This window comes from Physella acuta, unplaced genomic scaffold, assembly GCF_028476545.2.
Source record: "Physella acuta isolate Inbredline_101_S28 unplaced genomic scaffold, ASM2847654v3 ptg000212l, whole genome shotgun sequence".
NCBI classification, from domain to species: Eukaryota; Metazoa; Mollusca; class Gastropoda; family Physidae; genus Physella; species Physella acuta.
The window spans coordinates 130,957-150,529 of record NW_026731731.1 but is presented as its reverse complement, the minus strand read 5'-3'; the positions used below and the strand labels follow the sequence as shown (position 1 = coordinate 150,529).

The 19,573-nt window shown below is 38.7% G+C and overlaps 1 protein-coding gene across 4 annotated transcripts in view; it reads left to right on the top strand.

The window, feature by feature from the left end:
* The window catches only part of LOC131937516 (calbindin-32), a 188,162-nt gene extending 168,931 nt beyond the window's left edge, over positions 1-19,231 (top strand). For all 4 annotated transcript variants that reach the window (XM_059295010.1, XM_059295009.1, XM_059295007.1 and 1 more), the window contains 3 exons: positions 11,115-11,171; positions 13,348-13,419; positions 15,321-19,231. In XM_059295010.1, coding sequence (XP_059150993.1) covers positions 11,115-11,171; positions 13,348-13,419; positions 15,321-15,527 — 336 coding nt within the window. In that variant the 3' untranslated portion in view covers positions 15,528-19,231. The remainder of the gene's footprint in view (positions 1-11,114; positions 11,172-13,347; positions 13,420-15,320) is intronic.
* Positions 19,232-19,573: the final 342 nt, after the last annotated feature.

The window sequence follows — 19,573 nt, the reverse complement described above, 5'->3', positions numbered from 1 at the left end:
CCCACTAAGACAACACCCTTCCCCACTGTGACACACCTCCATCTCCCCCTAAGACAACGCCCCTGCCTCCCCCACTAACACACCCCTCCATATACCAAACACCCCACCCCCCTCAGACAACACCCTTCCCTCCCCCACTAAGACACCCCTCCATATACCAAACAACCCCCCCTCCCCTTTTCATTTCTCCCTGGCAGATTGTGAAGAAATAAAAAAGTCCCCACCCCTCACCTACAGGCCTGTCTCCTGTAGACGTTCACCCTGGTCCCCCTTTAATTTGATTTCCCACGGTCTCTCGCTACTATCATTAGATTTTCTCCCCAAGACTGGGTTCCCATTCCCCCGGGGGGTCGGTCGGTGGGTGAAAGGTAACAGATCTTGAAATAAGGATATTTTCCAGTACAATTGCGCCACTAATCTTTGTCAAGGACCTGAAAGATTGTTGTCCGCCATTTACCCCGATTATGTTATTTCCCCTTTTTTTTTTTTGGCTATTTCTACGGACAATGTTGTTTTTTGTGGAAAGTTTTAAAAAACATGTTTATAAGTCGAACTTCTTGACCCCTATTTTATGAGAAACCTAACTCACATTAGGGAAAGTAAAGGCGGGGCACTTCATATGCCCAGTGGATCGCTAGTTCTAAATAGAAATCTTTACTTTTTACTTTATGAGAAGTGCATAGCAATTTACTGAAAATTTTATTTCTGTCAAGAATTGAACCATTTCTTCTTCATCATCAAACCCTTTTAACTGATAGAAGTCTGGTATTTAGCAAGGGATGCGGTATTGTTCTGTCCCTGTATACGATTAGTAGACAATTACTAGATAACCGCAAAGGAATCTTGAAAAGTCACCGGCTAAGGTTTGTGATCAATTTACACACGTGACTAGTTCTACTGGCACGAGCCAATCAGCTGGCGAGAAGATTTGCTGGGAGCTTCAATTGTCCTAGCATCAGTGATTAAATTAGCTGACCATCTGACCGGTTATGTAAGACAGGTCACCAGACACCACACCCGGTTATACATATATATATATATATATATATATATATATATATATATATATACATTTATGTATGTATGTATATATAGGCCTATATATATATATATATATATATATATATATATATATATATATATATATATATATATATATATATATATATATATATATTTATTTATTTATTTATTTATTTATTTATTTATTTATTTTTTTATTTATACATATGATTAAATCTTTGCCGACAAATTTTTTTAGGCGAATAGCTGTAAGAAAGGTCAAAGTTGATCATCGAATAAATGCATAAAGGTTAAAACTGATAAATGCATTCAACTTTAGTCAGTTAACGGCTGTACTCTGTGAGGTGGTTATTTGATGGTGAATCAAGCGGTTTGATGGTTGTTTGATGGTGAATAAAGCGGTTTGATGGTTGTTTGATGGTGAATCAAGCGGTTTGATGGTTGTTTGATGGTGAATCAAGCGGTTTGAGGAGGAAAATGTCTCAGGGGGTTAAAACTCCATGTCACGTGATCTGTTCAACCGGAAATCAAATTGTGTCCCGTGTGAGACGCGAGTTCCGGTGGGGTCGTATAGTCGTGCTGGACCCCCGGGCCTTTGTTTAACTGGAAGAATGTATCGCAGGGTCCAAGAAAATAATCCGTGTGCAATCGATACGTTTTTTTAGCTGCTGGGGCGTGGGTGTGATGGGGTGGGTGGAGGGAGGTCGGATTATAATGTTTGTGGTATCGACGATTCTAAAATTTAAATTGTTTTGAAGTGCTGTCAAAAACCTTTGATGAAAGTATTGTCATAGATATCGTAGTTGTAAACATTGTCAGTAAATGCATGAGTCAGTGTGCCAGATGGGAGTCATGTCAGTGCTGGCAGTAATGTCAGTGTTGTAAGTGATGTCAGAGTCGGCAGTATGTCAGTGCTGGCAGTAATGCACGTCGTGTGACATGAGCAACTCAATTTCAGCGCTTACATCAATCATTTAAAACTTCGTGTCTAATTGAATGACGTGAGTTCCATTAGTGTAACTAATGACATACAGGTATATCAGCGCCGGATATTTTCATCAGTGTCAGAAATTGTCATTATTGTCTGACAGACTCTTTCATCGGTGTCATATATTGTCATCAGTGACATATGTCACGGGTACCAGATATTGTCAATAGTACCAGATATTGCCATAAGTACCAGATATTGTCATAAGTACCAGATATTGCCATAAGTACCAGATATTGTCAATAGTACCAGATATTGCCATAAGTACCAGATATTGTCAATAGTACCAGATATTGTCAATAGTACCAGATATTGTCAATAGTACCAGATATTGTCAATAGTACCAGATATTGCCATAAGTACCAGATATTGTCATAAGTACCAGATATTGCCATAAGTACCAGATATTGTCAATAGTACCAGATATTGCCATAAGTACCAGATATTGTCATAAGTACCAAATATTGTCAATAGTACCAGATATTGTCAATAGTACCAGATATTGTTATAAGTACCAGATATTGCCATAAGTACCAGATATTGCCATAAGTACCAGATATTGTCAATAGTACCAGATATTGCCATAAGTACCAGATATTGTCAATAGTACCAGATATTGTCAATAGTACCAGATATTGTCAATAGTACCAGATATTGCCATAAGTACCAGATATTGTCAATAGTACCAGATATTGTCAATAGTACCAGATATTGTCAATAGTACCAGATATTGCCATAAGTACCAGATATTGCCATAAGTACCAGATATTGCCATAAGTACCAGATATTGTCAATAGTACCAGATATTGTCAATAGTACCAGATATTGTCAATAGTACCAGATATTGTCAATAGTACCAGATATTGTCAATAGTACCAGATATTGTATCAGTACCAGATATTGTCAATAGTACCAGATATTGTCATAAGTACCAGATATTGTATCAGTACCAGATATTGTCAATAGTACCAGATATTGTCAATAGTACCAGATATTGTATCAGTACCAGATATTGTCAATAGTACCAGATATTGCCATAAGTACCAGATATTGCCATAAGTACCAGATATTGTCAATAGTACCAGATATTGCCATAAGTACCAGATATTGCCATAAGTACCAGATATTGTCATAAGTACCAGATATTGCCATAAGTACCAGATATTGTCAATAGTACCAGATATTGTCAATAGTACCAGATATTGCCATAAGTACCAGATATTGTCAATAGTACCAGATATTGTCAATAGTACCAGATATTGTCATAAGTACCAGATATTGTTATAAGTACCAGATATTGTTATAAGTACCAGATATTGTCATAAGTACCAGATATTGTCATAAGTACCAGATATTGTCAATAGTACCAGATATTGCCATAAGTACCAGATATTGTCAATAGTACCAGATATTGTCATAAGTACCAGATATTGTTATAAGTACCAGATATTGTCAATAGTACCAGATATTGCCATAAGTACCAGATATTGCCATAAGTACCAGATATTGCCATAAGTACCAGATATTGTCAATAGTACCAGATATTGTCAATAGTACCAGATATTGTCAATAGTACCAGATATTGCCATAAGTACCAGATATTGTCAATAGTACCAGATATTGTCTTAAGTACCAGATATTGTCATAAGTACCAGATATTGCCTTAAGTACCAGATATTGTCAATAGTACCAGATATTGTCAATAGTACCAGATATTGTCAATAGTACCAGATATTGTCATAAGTACCAGATATTGCCATAAGTACCAGATATTGTCATGTTGTCGTTAGTTCCTGATATTGTCGTTAGTACCTAACATTGTCACCAGTGTCATGACACTGAGTACAAACGCGAGATAACTTAATTGACATAATCCACGACTCAACACAATTTGGGAATACACCTGTCAACCTTCAAACATCGTAAACCTCCCACACACATTTATTAAACTTCCAGTCCACGCCCACCCATCTCCCCCACTTTGATGACACCGTCCTCCTTCCCCGCCCACACCTCCTAGCCACCCCTTCCTCACTCAGTCCTGTCTGAATTAGCATGTTGTAGTTTGGACAAGATCTCGTCTGGATGACGTCGGACGAGATTCCCAAGATTGGTGTTTGAGTTGCAGAAGACGCGGGATAAAATCAATAACAAATTAGACAAACAGAACTTTGATCCCTGTTCCCGCCAAAATGTCTGGACGGTTCCATTGTAAAGGGGCGTCAAGTCTGTGAGTAACGGAATAAAAGCAACATTTTCTTACACCGAATGAAAATAACCGCTAAAATGTCTGATCTAAAATTCGTTTTGGGACATACAGAACGGCTAAAACGAACAATGCAGGTCATGGTCTTTCAGATACAAGAACCAATGCACACTTTTTAATAAGTCGGTGTCAACATTTTGCGCAAAACTTCAGAGTATTTCTCTTACAAAAGTGGGTGGTATGTTATTAAAAGTTGTGTAGACTACTGTCTGGCTTAATGTTAAGGCCCACCATTTGGGTTTAAACAATGGTAGGACACTGGTTTGTTGTAAGGGAGGGTTAGGGAGTATTTCTTCAAATTATTTCAGCTTATAGTTTATTGTTAGCAAAAATAAAACGATGATTTATAGGTTTCCGTTATTCTGGATAGTAAAAACTAATTTCAGAAACTAAGATTTAAAGTTCAGTTGTTGCGAACTTATTGACAGCTGAAGTGATATACAAAGAACTAGCGGGTAACAAGTACACCAATTACAGACATCCTTTCGAGCTTGCTTGCTAGTTGTATAAACAATGACAAACTATTGAGCAGTTTTTGAGAACCGCTGACAATTATTTTGTTCCATTATCCCGCAAAGGATCGCTTACTGTAAGGCGATATGCACGTTGTTTTTTCTGTGTAGGTAAAATTTCATTAAAACCTGTCGTTGGATTAAAGGTAACGTCAGACTTGGCTTATCGGCATGGAGTGGCTGAGTCCTGTAGGGCCCTAGCAGGATGTGAGAGTCGGTATTAGCGTCGAAATATGATAAAGGCCTGTATGTTATCACAGATCTGCCATAAGGACGTACGGCTTAGGCATATGACCGAAATAAGACACACATATATGGGTCATATGGCCGAAATAAGACACACATATATGGGTCATATGGCCGAAATAAGACACACATATATGGGTCATATGGCCGAAATAACACACACATATATGGGTCATATGGCCGAAAGACGAGACGTTAGTTTAATTAAACAATGGCGAGATCGTTGTACATCAAAATTAGCCCCCCTCCCCGCCCCAAAATCAGCCCTTCTCCCCACAGAATATCATATAATTGAAACACATTAGGCATGTAAAGAAGAATAACATAGAACTCTGTTGTTTAGCAAAAAAAAAAACATTCTGTATATGTTCCAGTTCACGGGACTTCTCGCATCGAACATTAAAGCCATGATGTTAGTAGATAAAGTCAGTGATGTTTCAGGATGTTTGTGATGTTCTCATCTTACCTTATCACTATTTATTATTAAAGTATGCAGACGAATGTTATGACCTTAACTTTTTAAAATTAAAATCTGTCTATATATACTAGTAATAAAGAGGCAACTACGGAACAAAACTGTAGCATATTTAGATATGTAATAAGTTTTTACTAAGTGACAATTAATTATGAAGTTAATTGTATGCGTTATGACTGAGTTCTTGTTTTATCATTAGTTTTCAGCAACAGTCGCAATGGACACACGCGCTCTTACCACCCCCTCCCCTCCCGTCCATCTTATCTAGACCTGTATGATGTCAACATCCAAACTTAGAACGTTGGCGATCATTTTCTGTGAAGGAAATGTTTTTAAAAGTGAAAAACTCGAAAGCACTCCTTTTTGCAACATTGTTTCGTTTTCTTATATTCAATGCCTTCTAAATGGTATATGATCATCTCAATCATTCTTTGGTCTTTGTCAGTATTTGCAATCTATTTGTAATGTTTAAACATATTTCTTTTATTGTTAAACATTTAAATACTTTCTTCAATTTTTTTTTATAATTTATAATTTAAAATATGTTCTAGTAATATTATTTTTTGTAAATATAAAAAATTGTGAATGTTTTCTTGTATAATTTTTACATTCATTTCTTTATATCTTATAAATTCATTTATTTTCTTTTATTATTCATAATTTTTATATATTCTACTTTTGTCTCACCTAATCAGGTGGTACTCGCCAGTGTAGACTGGTATAGTTTATTTTTACTTGATTGATTTTAAATTAGTGTTTTAATTTGGACGGTTCTCATCCCATAAGGTGCCCGAGTTTGTCCCAAGTTTTCCAGTCAAAGATCACACACTTAAAAAAATTTTTATTGCATGTTTTAGCGACTAGTACTGATGTTTTTAAAACCTTAAATCTAAAAGTTGATTTTTTTGGAAACCGCTAAAGTAGAAGCATTTTTTTAAAACTCTAATACATCAGTTATCAACCACTCGGATAATTAGCTATCTGCCAAGGTAAAGTCTGTTTTCGGAAAATTAGCTATTAGCCAAAGTAAAGTATGTATTCGGATAATTAGCTATCAGCCAAAGTAAAGTATGTATTCAGATAATTAGCTTTCGGCCACAGTAACGTATGTATTCGGATAATTAGCTATCGGCCAAAGTAAAGTATGTATTCGGATAATTAGCTATCAGCCAAAGTAAAGTATGTATTCGGATAATTAGCTATCGGCCAAAGTAAAGTATGTTTTCGGATTATTAGCTTTCGGCCAAAGTAAAGTATGTATTCGGATAATTAGCTATCGGCCAAAGTAAAGTATGTTTTCGGATAATTAGCTATCGGCCATAGTAAAGTATGTTTTCGGATAATTAGCTATCAGCCAAAGTAAAGTATTTATTCGGATAATTAGCTATCGGCCAAAGTAAAGTATGTATTCGGATAATTAGCTATCGGCCAAAGTAAAGTATGTATTCGGATAATGAGCTATCGGCCAAAGTAAAGTATGTTTTCGGATAATTAGCTATCGGCCAAAGTAAAGTATGTATTCGGATAATTAGCTATCGGCCAAAGTAAAGTATGTTTTCGGATAATTAGCTATCGGCCAAAGTAAAGTATGTATTCGGATAATGAGCTACTTCCTTTTGTTGGAAAACCGAGCAGTCACAACCTGAACGATCTCTAAGATTAAAAGTACCTCGTGTGAATCCTTTTCTCTCCTCGACAAAAAAAAACGTGCTAGACACGTTCTATGAACAGAAATCCAATAGAGAATGAGATACTAACTCCAATGACTAGTGGCGGCATTTTAATTCCCCCTCCCCACCCCCCCCCCCCCACCCCCCAGTCTGGCTGACCGTTGGGGGACCACAAGTGTCCAGTTGCCTCCGTTACCCCCATCCCCCCTACCCCCAATCCTCCTCCCATCCCCGCTCAGTCCACTTTTCGTAGTTGTCTTTTCTTCTTGTTTGTTCTTGATGGTAATATTGAAGGGGATATCAACCTACATAAAGTTTTAAGTGTGTCAACATGTTTTGCGTCATAGGACCCGTTGACTCCGACTTCAGCCTGCTTTTCTTTCTGGGTATGCTTCCATGACCTTTGTCCAACCAAGAACAATCTGCAAGATAAGGCTTGTATGATTTTAAAGATTTATGTCAATGTGAGCAGTTGTCACCAGTCCAAAGGTGAGCAGTTGTCACCAGTCTGAAGGTGAGCAGTTGTCACCAGTCCAAAGGTGAGCATTTATCACCAGTCTGAAGGTGAGCAGTTGTCACCAGTCCAAAGGTGAGCAGTTGTCACCAGTACAAAGGTGAGCAGTTGTCACCAGTCAGAAGGTGAGCAGTTTTCACCAGTCAGAAGGTGAGCATTTATCACCAGTCTGAAGGTGAGCAGTTGTCACCATTCCAAAGGTGAGCAGTTGTCACCAGTACAAAGGTGAGCAGTTGTCACCAGTCAGAAGGTGAGCAGTTGTCACCAGTCAGAAGGTGAGCAGTTGTCACCAGTCTAAAGGTGAGCAGTTGTCACCAGTCAGAAGGTGAGCAGTTGTCACCATTCCAAAGGTGAGCAGTTGTCACCAGTACAAAGGTGAGCAGTTGTCACCAGTCAGAAGGTGAGCAGTTGTCACCAGTCAGAAGGTGAGCAGTTGTCACCAGTCTAAAGGTGAGCAGTTGTCACCAGTCAGAAGGTGAGCAGTTGTCACCCGTCTGAAGGTGAGCAGTTGTCACCAGTCCAAAGGTGAGCAGTTGTCACCAGTCTGAAGGTGAGCAGTTGTCACCAGTACAAAGGTGAACAGTTGTCACCAGTCTGGAGGTGAGCAGTTGTCACCAGTCCAAAGGTGAGCCGTTGTCACCAGTCCAAAGGTGAGCAGTTGTCACCAGTCCAAAGGTGAGCAGTTGTCACCAGTCCGAAGAGCCTCATCTACATAGGTGTCCGAACAATGTACGTTTCGAGTAGCCAATAATCCGCTCCTCCACCCGACCATGCCATCCCCATTGTGTTGATCAATCTTTGTATACTTGACATTATTGTTGTCTTTTTTAACACATAAGAAAATACTACCGGTATTTATTACTGTAGCATTGAACTCACGAAATGCTACACGAAATATTCCCCCATAAGAGTTATCTAATGCGTTTCTTCTGTCTGATCTCTCAAAACTCAGCTGAAATATTAAGGGAGAGAACCTTACTGCTTATTAAATGTAGATTATCTCCCTTTAATGTTTTTTTTGCGGCTTCTAAGCTTGAAGGCTCCAGAAGTGCATGATGGGTGAAGCTCGAGTAATAACGATGCCAGTTGATTAAAGGTGGTCAGACATGCAAGAATCAATAGCTTACCTTTCATCTCCATCCGTTTTGAGATCAATATATTTTTATAAGATGAACTCAATCAGCCTCGATACGGATTTTAGAGTTTAAAGCTCATAGGCCAAAGTCTAAATTTGGAGTGCAAAAATAAAATAAAAAATTAAATACGCATACGCTATGGACCACATGTTTTCTAGCTAAGTCTGAACACCCAGAAGATGACAGAGATAAGCTTTCTGTGGGTCTCCAAAATATACAAAACTAAGAAAGAAAAGACTCAGCATGATACATTTTTATTTTCTATTACGTATAGTAGTTGAAGTTTCTTCTTCTTCTTTGTTCTTAATTGTAATGTTGGAAGGAATTTCCTTCAACACAATAAAGTATTTCTTGTCAGTTTGTTATACACCTTATAGGCTATTGACTTAGATTTCACTCAGATTTTATTTATAGAATCTCTTCCATAGCCTTTGTCAAACTACAAGGCAACAGATGTTGATATTGGAGTTTTCTCCCCTAGATGCAGTGTTTCTTCCAGACTTTTTTCTCCGGGGGGGGGGGGGGCACTTGAAATTTTCGGGAGGGCGGTAGACTTTCTTCGGGGGGGCGGACACTGTTAAAAGTATATATTTTCTATATAAATTATATAAATTTCATTTCGTTCGGGGGGGGGGGGGCGGTAAAATATTTTTGGGGAAGAAACTCTGCCTAGATGGGTACTTGTGTTCTGCTACCGAGCCTCATCTGCCCGGGGTTCGAACTGCGGATTTTTTCGGTTTAGCAACCAAGAGTTTTACCGACCCACTTCGCTTAAGCCCTGAAGTTTAAGTAATTTCATATAACTGTTTTGTCAAGTGTATTGTTTTTCTGTCTCAATTGGCTGAACTCTAAATTAAATATTTGAAGCTAGAGGGATTCATCGAATCAAACGACCTTACTAATATGCTTTTATTGCGTGTTTTTTGGCTCAAAAGATGAGTCAACATAAAACCCTTGAGAATCTGACCAAATCAGAAAACAGTGTTGGTCGTGGTTGCTGAAAAACTTAGTGAAACTATTGGCAATTGTTACAGAAAGTTCACACAATTTTGATTCGGGCGTTTCCAATCTATAACTTTAGGTATTTGGACACTTTTTAATGTTGCTGGTTAAAGTGAGAAGTGCTAAACTGAATAACTAAAGCAGCGGTTCTTAATCAGGGTTCGATCAAACCCCAAGGGTTTGGTGAGTCAAGGGTTCGACTGCAGTCAAGACACACCCGACTCATACGATTCGTATTCTGTCAGTGCGGACGATAGTCAATTAAAAAGGGTTCGGTGAATGCGCATTTGAAACTTGTGGGGTTCGGTACCTTCAAAAAGGTTAGAACCACTGAACGTAAACCAACCACTCCCACCTAGCTTTTATGCCATGTATTGGAACAGTGTAAGAGGTCTGGGGTCTGCCAATGACGCTGAGTTATTTGAGCTTTTGGTTTCAACCTGCAACGCTGCAACCGTATGTTCTACTTGCAATACTTCAGTTGTATGTTCTTCCTGCAATACATCAGCTGTATGTTCTACTTGCAATACTTCAGTTGTATGTTCTTCCTGCAATACATCAGCTGTATGTTCTACTTGCAATACTTCAGTTGTATGTTCTTCCTGCAATACATCAGCTGTATGTTCTACTTGCAATACTTCAGTTGTATGTTCTTCCTGCAATACATCAGCTGTATGTTCTACCTGCAATACTTCAGCTGTATGTACTATGTGCAATTCTTCAGATGTATGTTCTACGTGCAATGATGCAACTGTATGGTCTACCTGCAATACATCAGCTGTATGTTCTACATGCAATACATCAGCTGTATGTTCTACGTGCAAGGCTTCAGCTGTATGTACTATGTGCAATGCTTCAGCTGTATGTTATACGTGCAATGCTTCTAATATTATTCTCACGGTTGCTGTGTTAACATACGCTCAGCTCGCTTATTGTGTACATGCTTTTCTTATGCATTATACATTCTACGTCACATGTCTTTTCTGAATATAAATATTCTTTTTATTTTGTAGTATATTATAAAATATATTTTCTTATTCTTTTTATATTTTTTTTCATTACAAATTTCTAAGTGTTTAATTTCCTTAATTGCATTTTAAATTAAGAATAATTTCTTTATAATTAATTTTGTAGGATGTAAGATATGTGTGTGTTAGATTGGAATCAGACTATGATTCACGAAACATTTTGCATGATAGAATTACGTGATGTTACATAGAAGAAGGATGGTGCTTGGAGCTTATCATCTGATAACTAAAGTTTTTATTTTTGTGTGTTTCAGGGCGCCAAACAGTTGACCCCAGAAGACATCAGTCGTGTCTTTAATCTCTATGACAGGGTAAGTTTCATGTCAGATGGTCAAGTCGGTGCCAAGTCAGGTGGTCACGGCAGATGGTCACGTTAGTGCCACGTCATATTGTCACGTCATATTGTCATGTCATATTGTCACGTCATATTGTCACGTCATATTGTCACGTCATATTGTCAAGTCAGATGGTCACGTTAGTGCCACGTCATTTTGTCACGTCATATTGTCACTTCATATTGTCACGTAATTAAAAAAAGGGTGATTAAAGACAATTATTTTCATCTATAGTGGTATATATACATAAAAGATGGGAGGCTTACGGATTTTAAAATCAAGACGTTCACGTGATTTTAGCCAGAAGATAGCGGATTTGAAAAGTATTAATATAAAAGGGAGTTAAGTCTGTCAAGAGTAAAATCAGCCGCTGCCATTAAAGACGTTTTGGACGTCAAAACGTAATTGACGTCATTGGAGGCTCTCCGGGAGGCTTCAGCGTGACCCTGGGTCATTGATTTCCATTGGTCGAATCAACATTACCCAGAGTTCCACAGTGGTTCCAGCTGTCGAGAGTTGCTCTCAAGTTTCCGTCGTCCTCTGAAGTAGCGCAAACAAAAACAAAGCGATCGATTGGATAGGTGAGGCCGAGACTAGCTGGTTTATCCCATTCTATAGGGATAGGTTTGATGACGCCGAGACTAGCTATCCCATTCTATAGGGATAGGTTTGATGACGCCAAGACTAGCTGGTTTATCCCATTCTATAGGGATAGGTTTGATGACGCCGAGACTAGCTATCCCATTCTATAGGGATAGGTTTGATGACGCCAAGACTAGCTGGTTTATCCCATTCTATAGGGATAGGTTTGATGACGCCGAGACTAGCTATCCCATTCTATAGGGATAGGTTTGATGACGCCTAGGTACTAGCTGGTTTATCCCATTCTATAGGGATAGGTTTGATGACGCCGAGACTAGCTGGTTTATCCCATTCTATAGGGATAGGTTTGATGACGCCGAGACTAGCTATCCCATTCTATAGGGATAGGTTTGATGACGCCTGGGTACTAGCTGGTTTATCCCATTCTATAGGGATAGGTTTGATGACGCCGAGACTAGCTGGTTTATCCCATTCTATAGGGATATGTTTGATGACGCCTGGGTACTAGCTAGTTTATCCCATTCTATAGGTATAGGTTTGATGACGCCGAGACTAGCTAGTTTATCCCATTCTATAGGTATAGGTTTGATGACGCCGAGACTAGCTAGTTTATCCCATTCTATAGGGATAGGTTTGATGACGCCAAAACTAGCTGGTTTATCCCATTCTATACGGATACGTTTGATGACGCCAAAACTAGCTGGTTTATCCCATTCTATAGGGATAGGTTTGATGACGCCGAGACTAGCTGGTTTATCCCATTCTATACGGATAGATTTGATGACGCCGATACTAGCTGGTTTATCCCATTCTATACGGATAGATTTGATGACGCCGATACTAGCTGGTTTATCCCATTCTATAGGGATAGGTTTGATGACGCCAAAACTAGCTGGTTTATCCCATTCTATAGGGATAGGTTTGATGACGCCAAAACTAGCTGGTTTATCCCATTCTATAGGGATAGGTTTGATGACGCCGAGACTAGCTTGTTTATCCCATTCTATAGGGATAGCTTTGATGACGCCGAGACTAGCTGGTTTATCCCATTCACTTATACACGTTTTGTGTTATACTGGATCTCTGATATCTGATACAGATAGACCTATTATCTGGGTATAGATCAATGAAGCTAGTTTGTTTAAAAGTCATAGTGCATCAATACAGTACATTATTTCAGGTATAGTTTTTATTTGAGTAGTTATTAAAGACGTAACAGCGTTAACAGTAAAATGTAATTCTACTTTACTCAACAAGTCATCTAGGATTTCGGCACTGGTTGTATTGAATTATTGGTAGCTTATATACTGATAGTAGGTTAACTTATACTTCTAACGTTAATGATAATTATATGCATTATTTCTAATATAACACGACTCTCACTAGTAATTTTTTTTAATTTTCTTAGTTTTCGGCCCAAGACTAAACGATAGGGGGGGGGGGAACTTAAAAATAATTGAAATAGGGGAAAGTAGATAAAACACGATAAATAACTGTTGAAGGGAAATAACCGTAGCAGGGGAAGTAACTGATGTTGTTTAACTTGCAGGATGGCAACAAAAGCATCGAGGACGAAGAACTGCATGGTTTTCTCAAAGACCTGATGGAGCTGGTTCAAGAGGTAGGGCTATGTCTTGGTCCGTGATCACGTGATCACGTCAGGGCTATATCTTGGTCCGTGATCACGTCAGGGCTATATCTTGGTCCGTGATGACGTCAGGGTTATGTCTTGGTCCGTGATCACGTCAGGGCTATGTCTTGGTCCGTGATCACGTCAGGGCTATATCTTGGTCCGTGATGACGTCAGGGTTATGTCTTGGTCCGTGATCACGTCAGGGCTATGTCGTGGTCCGTGATCACGTTAGGGCTATGTCTTGGTCCGTGATCACGTCAGGGCTATGTCTTGGTCCGTGATCACGTCAGGGCTATGTCTTGGTCCGTGATCACGTGATCCTGTCAGGGGTGTGTCTTGGTCCGTGATCACGTCAGGGCTATGTCTTGGTCCGTGATCACGTCAGGGCTATGTCTTGGTCCGTGATCACGTCAGGGCTATGTCTTGGTCCGTGATCATGTGATCCTGTCAGGGGTGTGTCTTGGTCCGTGATCAGGTCAGGGCTATGTCATGGTCCGTGATCACGTCAGGGCTATGTCTTGGTCCGTGATCACGTCAGGGCTATGTCTTGGTCCGTGATCACGTCAGGGCTATGTCTTGGTCCGTGATCACGTCAGGGCTATGTCTTAGTCAGTGATCACGTGATCCTGTCAGGGGTGTGTCTTGGTCCGTGATCACGTCAGGGCTATGTCTTGGTCCGTGATCACGTCAGGGCTATGTCTTGGTCAGTGATCACGTCAGGGCTATGTCTTTGTCCGTGATCACGTCAGGGCTATGTCTTGGTCAGTGATCACGTCAAGGCTATGTCTTGGTGATCACGTCAGGGCTGTATCTTTGTCCGTGATCACGTCAGGGCTATGTCTTGGTCCGTGATCACGTGATCACGTCAGGGTTATGTCTTGGTCCGTGATTACGTGATCACGTCAGGGCTATGTCTTGGTCCGTGATCACGTCAGGGCGATGTCTTGGTGTGTGATCACGTCAGTGTTATGTCTTGGTCCGTGATCACGTGATCACGTCAGGGCTATGTCTTGGTCCGTGATCACGTCAGGGTGATGTCTTGGTCTGTGATCACGTCAGTGTTATGTCTTGGTCCGTGATCACGTGATCACGTCAGGGTTATGTCTTGGTCCGTGATCACGTCAGGGTTATGTCTTGGTCCGTGATTACGTGATTACGTGATCACGTCAGCTTCACAATGTGTGTCTTGTGAATATGTCAAGTACCTTATACAGACGGTAAATATAAAGCATTTTTTTATAAAGATTAAAAAACTCTGTTCTGCTGTTATTTGACTTGAATAGTCTTCAGCGTCTGAGCATGTGAAATTCCTACTTCCTTGAAGTGGCGACTACAAGTTTTGTTTTCACACAATGTCAGGTCACATGGCCCACTTTATGGACATTGGTATCAGGCACATTGACTGAACACTGCACTCTGGGATCACTTACATTGTACACTCGACGACATTAGTTTATTATGTAGTTTATGAGCTAAAACAAACGTCATTTTCATTTTAAATGTCATTAACCACGTTTAATTTGGTTATATGTACAGAATGTCATTAGTAATTGTCATAATTTTAAAAATCTAAATTTATAGTTCGTGTCATTGGCTTAACTTTACCATCTGTGTCTGTAGGACTACGACGTGTCACTGGCTTAACTTTACCATCTGTGTCTGTAGGACTACGACGTGTCATTGGTTTAACTTTACCATCTGTGTCTGTAGGACTACGACGTGTCATTGGTTTAACTTTACCATCTGTGTCTGTAGGACTACGACGTGTCATTGGCTTAACTTTACCATCTGTGTCTGTAGGACTACGACGTGTCATTGGTTTACTTTACTATCTGTGTCTGTAGGACTACGACGTGTCATTGGCTTAACCTTACTTTATGTGTCTGTAGGACTACGACGCAGACGACATTGAAGAGTTCAAGGACATCCTGCTGAGAGAGTGTGACCTCAACCACGACGGTCGCATCGACAAGGACGAACTCTCCATGGTGCTTGTCTCCTTCGCCAAGGCATCCCAGGGTCCGGGGGACGAGCCCGAGGGTGGGGAATCGGGAGAAGGGGCGGGGCCCAACAACGGTGGAGCATCAAAAGAGTAGACGACCTATCATCAACAACCGGAGCTGTTATTCTCGACGTTGTCGTTATCGTAACGATGAGTTGGCTTTGTGGCTTCGCTTTGGTTGGTGATGTGGACAAGTGTACCGTGTGAAGATTTCATAACCGCGGTGTATCGTTAAGATAACCGCATTTAAACTTTTTCATTTTTACACTTGTAAGATTTATACAAAATCTCATGTCAAAAATTGCATTATTTCTAATTATTTTCAATTTTCAATTAGGTTTTTTTAAAGAAACGAATTATAAATGATACATTTTATCTCCATCTGTGGCAATTTTTTTTCCAAATGTAATATTTGTGTAAGCACTGCATGTGTAAGTGTGATGTACAAAATGAATGTAAAAGAAATTTGATGTCCAATTGCTTCTCTTTCACTGCAGATGTGTAACTCCGCGACATGACCATCTTTTTTCCCTACCACCTCTGTCAAGTAATGCATCATGACCATCTTTTTTTCTTTTTTTTCCCTACCATCTCTGTCAAGGAATGTAACATAACCATCTTTTTTTTTTCTTTTCTACTATTTCTATCAAGTAATGAAACATTTTTTTTTTAAATTTCTCTACCATCTCTGTCAAGTAATGTGACATGATCATCATTTTTTAATTTCTCTACCATCTGTCAAGTAACGTATTGTGTACAACTTTTCTTTCTCCCATCTTGTCGGCCCCTCCCCATCCTGTGACGTATGAGTATACGAGTTTGTACCACGTGATCGCGAGATCTAGGCGCCATTTTGATGTGCAATATTAGTAGTTCGTAAGGACATTTGCTGGTAGTGTTTCTTTTGATATCCCTTCACCGGTAGTTCGTAAGGACATTTGCTGTTAGTGTTTCTTTTGATATCCCTTCACCGGTAGTTCGTAAGGACATTTGCTGGTAGTGTTTCTTTTGATATCCCTTCACCGGGTAATAAGTAACTTTTTAAAAATAATCACAGCAGACGATAATGTAGTACTTTTTGATTTAGCAATCCCACATAAAGCAGACTTACAAATCTTCACTATTGAGTTCATCCACTCCTAAAAGCGTGGTACGCTCAGCTATTTTTAGAAGACATTTTTTTTCGAAGTCAATTGGGCAGATCAGCGGAATTCCAAAAACTTTTTAAAAGGAATTCGATAGAAATACGTAAATGATTGGCATTATGAAGATACAACAGTAAGAACAATCCCGGTAAATTTTACGTAACTATTTTTATTTTTGTTCTGCTTTGAAGGTTGGTGTGATTGTTATTCACTCTGGCCACACAAACAATACTCGATATTGCTTTATAAAAATCTTTCTACTATTTTTATAATGGCTGTGTTATTTGTTTGTTTGTTTGTTTGTTTGTTGTCTTATGTTTCCTTTCAGGATGTAACCAAAGAGATTTAGTTTCATTTGTCATTCGCATGTTAACTCGCCGTTTCTGTTATATGCTTAAAATAGTTGTATTGATCTTAAATAGTACGATTCTCAATAAGTGTTAGTTTAAACCCAACTCCAAATTAAAAGAATTAGAAAATTTTTTGGCAGGATTAGAATAAAATAATTAATTAAAGACCTAATAACCACAGATGTAGCCTTCATGTCAAAAAAATAATCCGCAGTGAAATGTTGTTGTCCTGAATCCTCAGGTCGCGTCTATTAGTCGTTGTTATGGTATATAGCCGTCAATGTTATAGCAGTTATAGTTAGTCAGTGTTGTAGTTAGTCAGTCGTATCTAGTCAGTCCAGCAACTAGTGCCTGTCACAACTAGTCACTGGAACAGCTAGTCACTGTTTTAGCTAGTCACGCCCACAATTAGTCGTCGTTAGTCACTGCTAGAGCTAGCCTTCTTTACAGTTCGATATCACTACATTTATCCATATCACTACATTTATCCATATCACTACATTTATCCATATCACTACATTGATCCGTATCACTACATTTATCCATATCACTACATTTATCCATATCACTACATTTATCCATATCACTACATTTATCCATATCACTACATTTATCCATATCACTACATTTATCCATATCACTACATTGATCCGTATCACTACATTTATCCATATCACTACATTTATCCATATCACTACATTTATCCATATCACTACATTTATCCACGGCTACAATTAGTCAGGGCTACAGCTAGTGCTACAATCCGTCACACTGTTTGATTAGCTGTAAATTACAACCTACCGACTACCGCAACATTTACCCTTTACCACCAACACCTACCGACCACCACAACATTTACCCTTTACCACCAACACCTACCGACAACCACGAGATTTACCCTTTAACACCAACACCATGTAACACCACAGCATTTACCCTTTACCACCACCACCTACCGACCACCACAAGATTTACCCTTTAACACCAACACCATTTAACACCACAACATTTACCCTTTACCACCAACACCATGTAACACCACAGCATTTACCCTTTACCACCACCACCTACCGACCACCACAAGATTTACCCTTTAACACCAACACCATTTAACACCACAACATTTACCCTTTACCACCAACACCTACCGACCACCACAAGATTTACCCTTTAACATCACCACCATGTGACACCACACTTACCCACTACCACAAAACCTCATTGCACGCTGTCCTTTTATTAATTTTAAGAAACTGTAGTTACAATGTAGACCTTTATTTCCTCCCAATTTTTCAACATAGTCTAACATGCATACTCATTTTGACTTTCTAGTTTCTACTTTAAATATAAAATGATTACTTGTTTGTGATCTTTTTTTTTTATTACGGTGACAGATTTCTGAATGGATTGGAGACATATTACATTTTGATATCATATACCTGAGTACAATTGATAACTTGTACAACCCCGTGAAGATATACTTAAATTTTGGCTTTACAGCCTATCATTACTTTCAGATCTAAGTCAACCACCACCCTCCATATCCGGCTAAATCACACACTTCCTCAGTAATCTATTCGACAACTGAACTAACTCATTCGTCTAAGGCTAGTTATCTGTTTGTCGTTTGTCGCGTATTGTTGCAACCGTTTATTGACCTAAAATCACGCACGCTCCGTCATCAAAACTCCGCTGGGTACACGCACTTGAGTTTCCTGTAACTAACATTTTTACATGTAGCACACTTTTTTTATATGTAACATTCTATTTTACATGTGAAACTCATTTTACCTGGAAATTTATATTTGTTCTCGTGTTTTTTAAGCTTTTGCTGCTATTTTTTAAAGTTCACCACAAGACCACGGGTGTTTTCATATTTCTTTTCATTTTCATCATTATATAACAGCTTCATTTAATTTAACATATAAATAGATTCTTTTTTTCACATGAAAATAACGCTTTAAAGCATTTTTTTCTCTAAACTCTAATTGATCTATATGCAACAGGCATATTAAAATTATACATATAACTACTTGGTTTTGTTTTTTAATGCTTATTTAATATAATTGTTAAATTGTGTTAATTCGTCTATTCGATTATAATTCAAAGTAACCTTCTTAAGCCTACTCTACATGTATTGTGTATATAAATTGTATGCATTGAATTCTCTGCGCTGAGCATCTTTCTAACCGCGCTCTATTCGTTGTTGTTTCCATTTATTTTCTCTATTTCTTCAACCGTCTGTCGGTTGATCGGATATTATTGTATCTTTCTTCTTTTTTATCGTCTATTTCATTTTAAGAAGTTTTATCATTGAAAATAAAATTATAAAAAAAAGTTTTTCGAGTTTTGGAAAAATGTATGCGCCGTATGCTGTTTGTATATTGATGGTTATGTGACGTGTACCAATGGTTTTGTGTGCGGTGTGTGTGTGATCACGCACACTATATAAGACTGTTGGGTATTTAGGAGAAAAAAAAAGCCTTAGGACGATTATAAGTCTAGGCAAGCAAGGGCTTGTAGGACGAAAAAAGATTAGACAAGCTGATGTTCGTAGTAGGAATATAAGACTTGGCATGGCCTCTTTCAAAATACTGAACTGCATTAAAGGGTAACTATAATGTACGCAATTTTAGAAACATAAT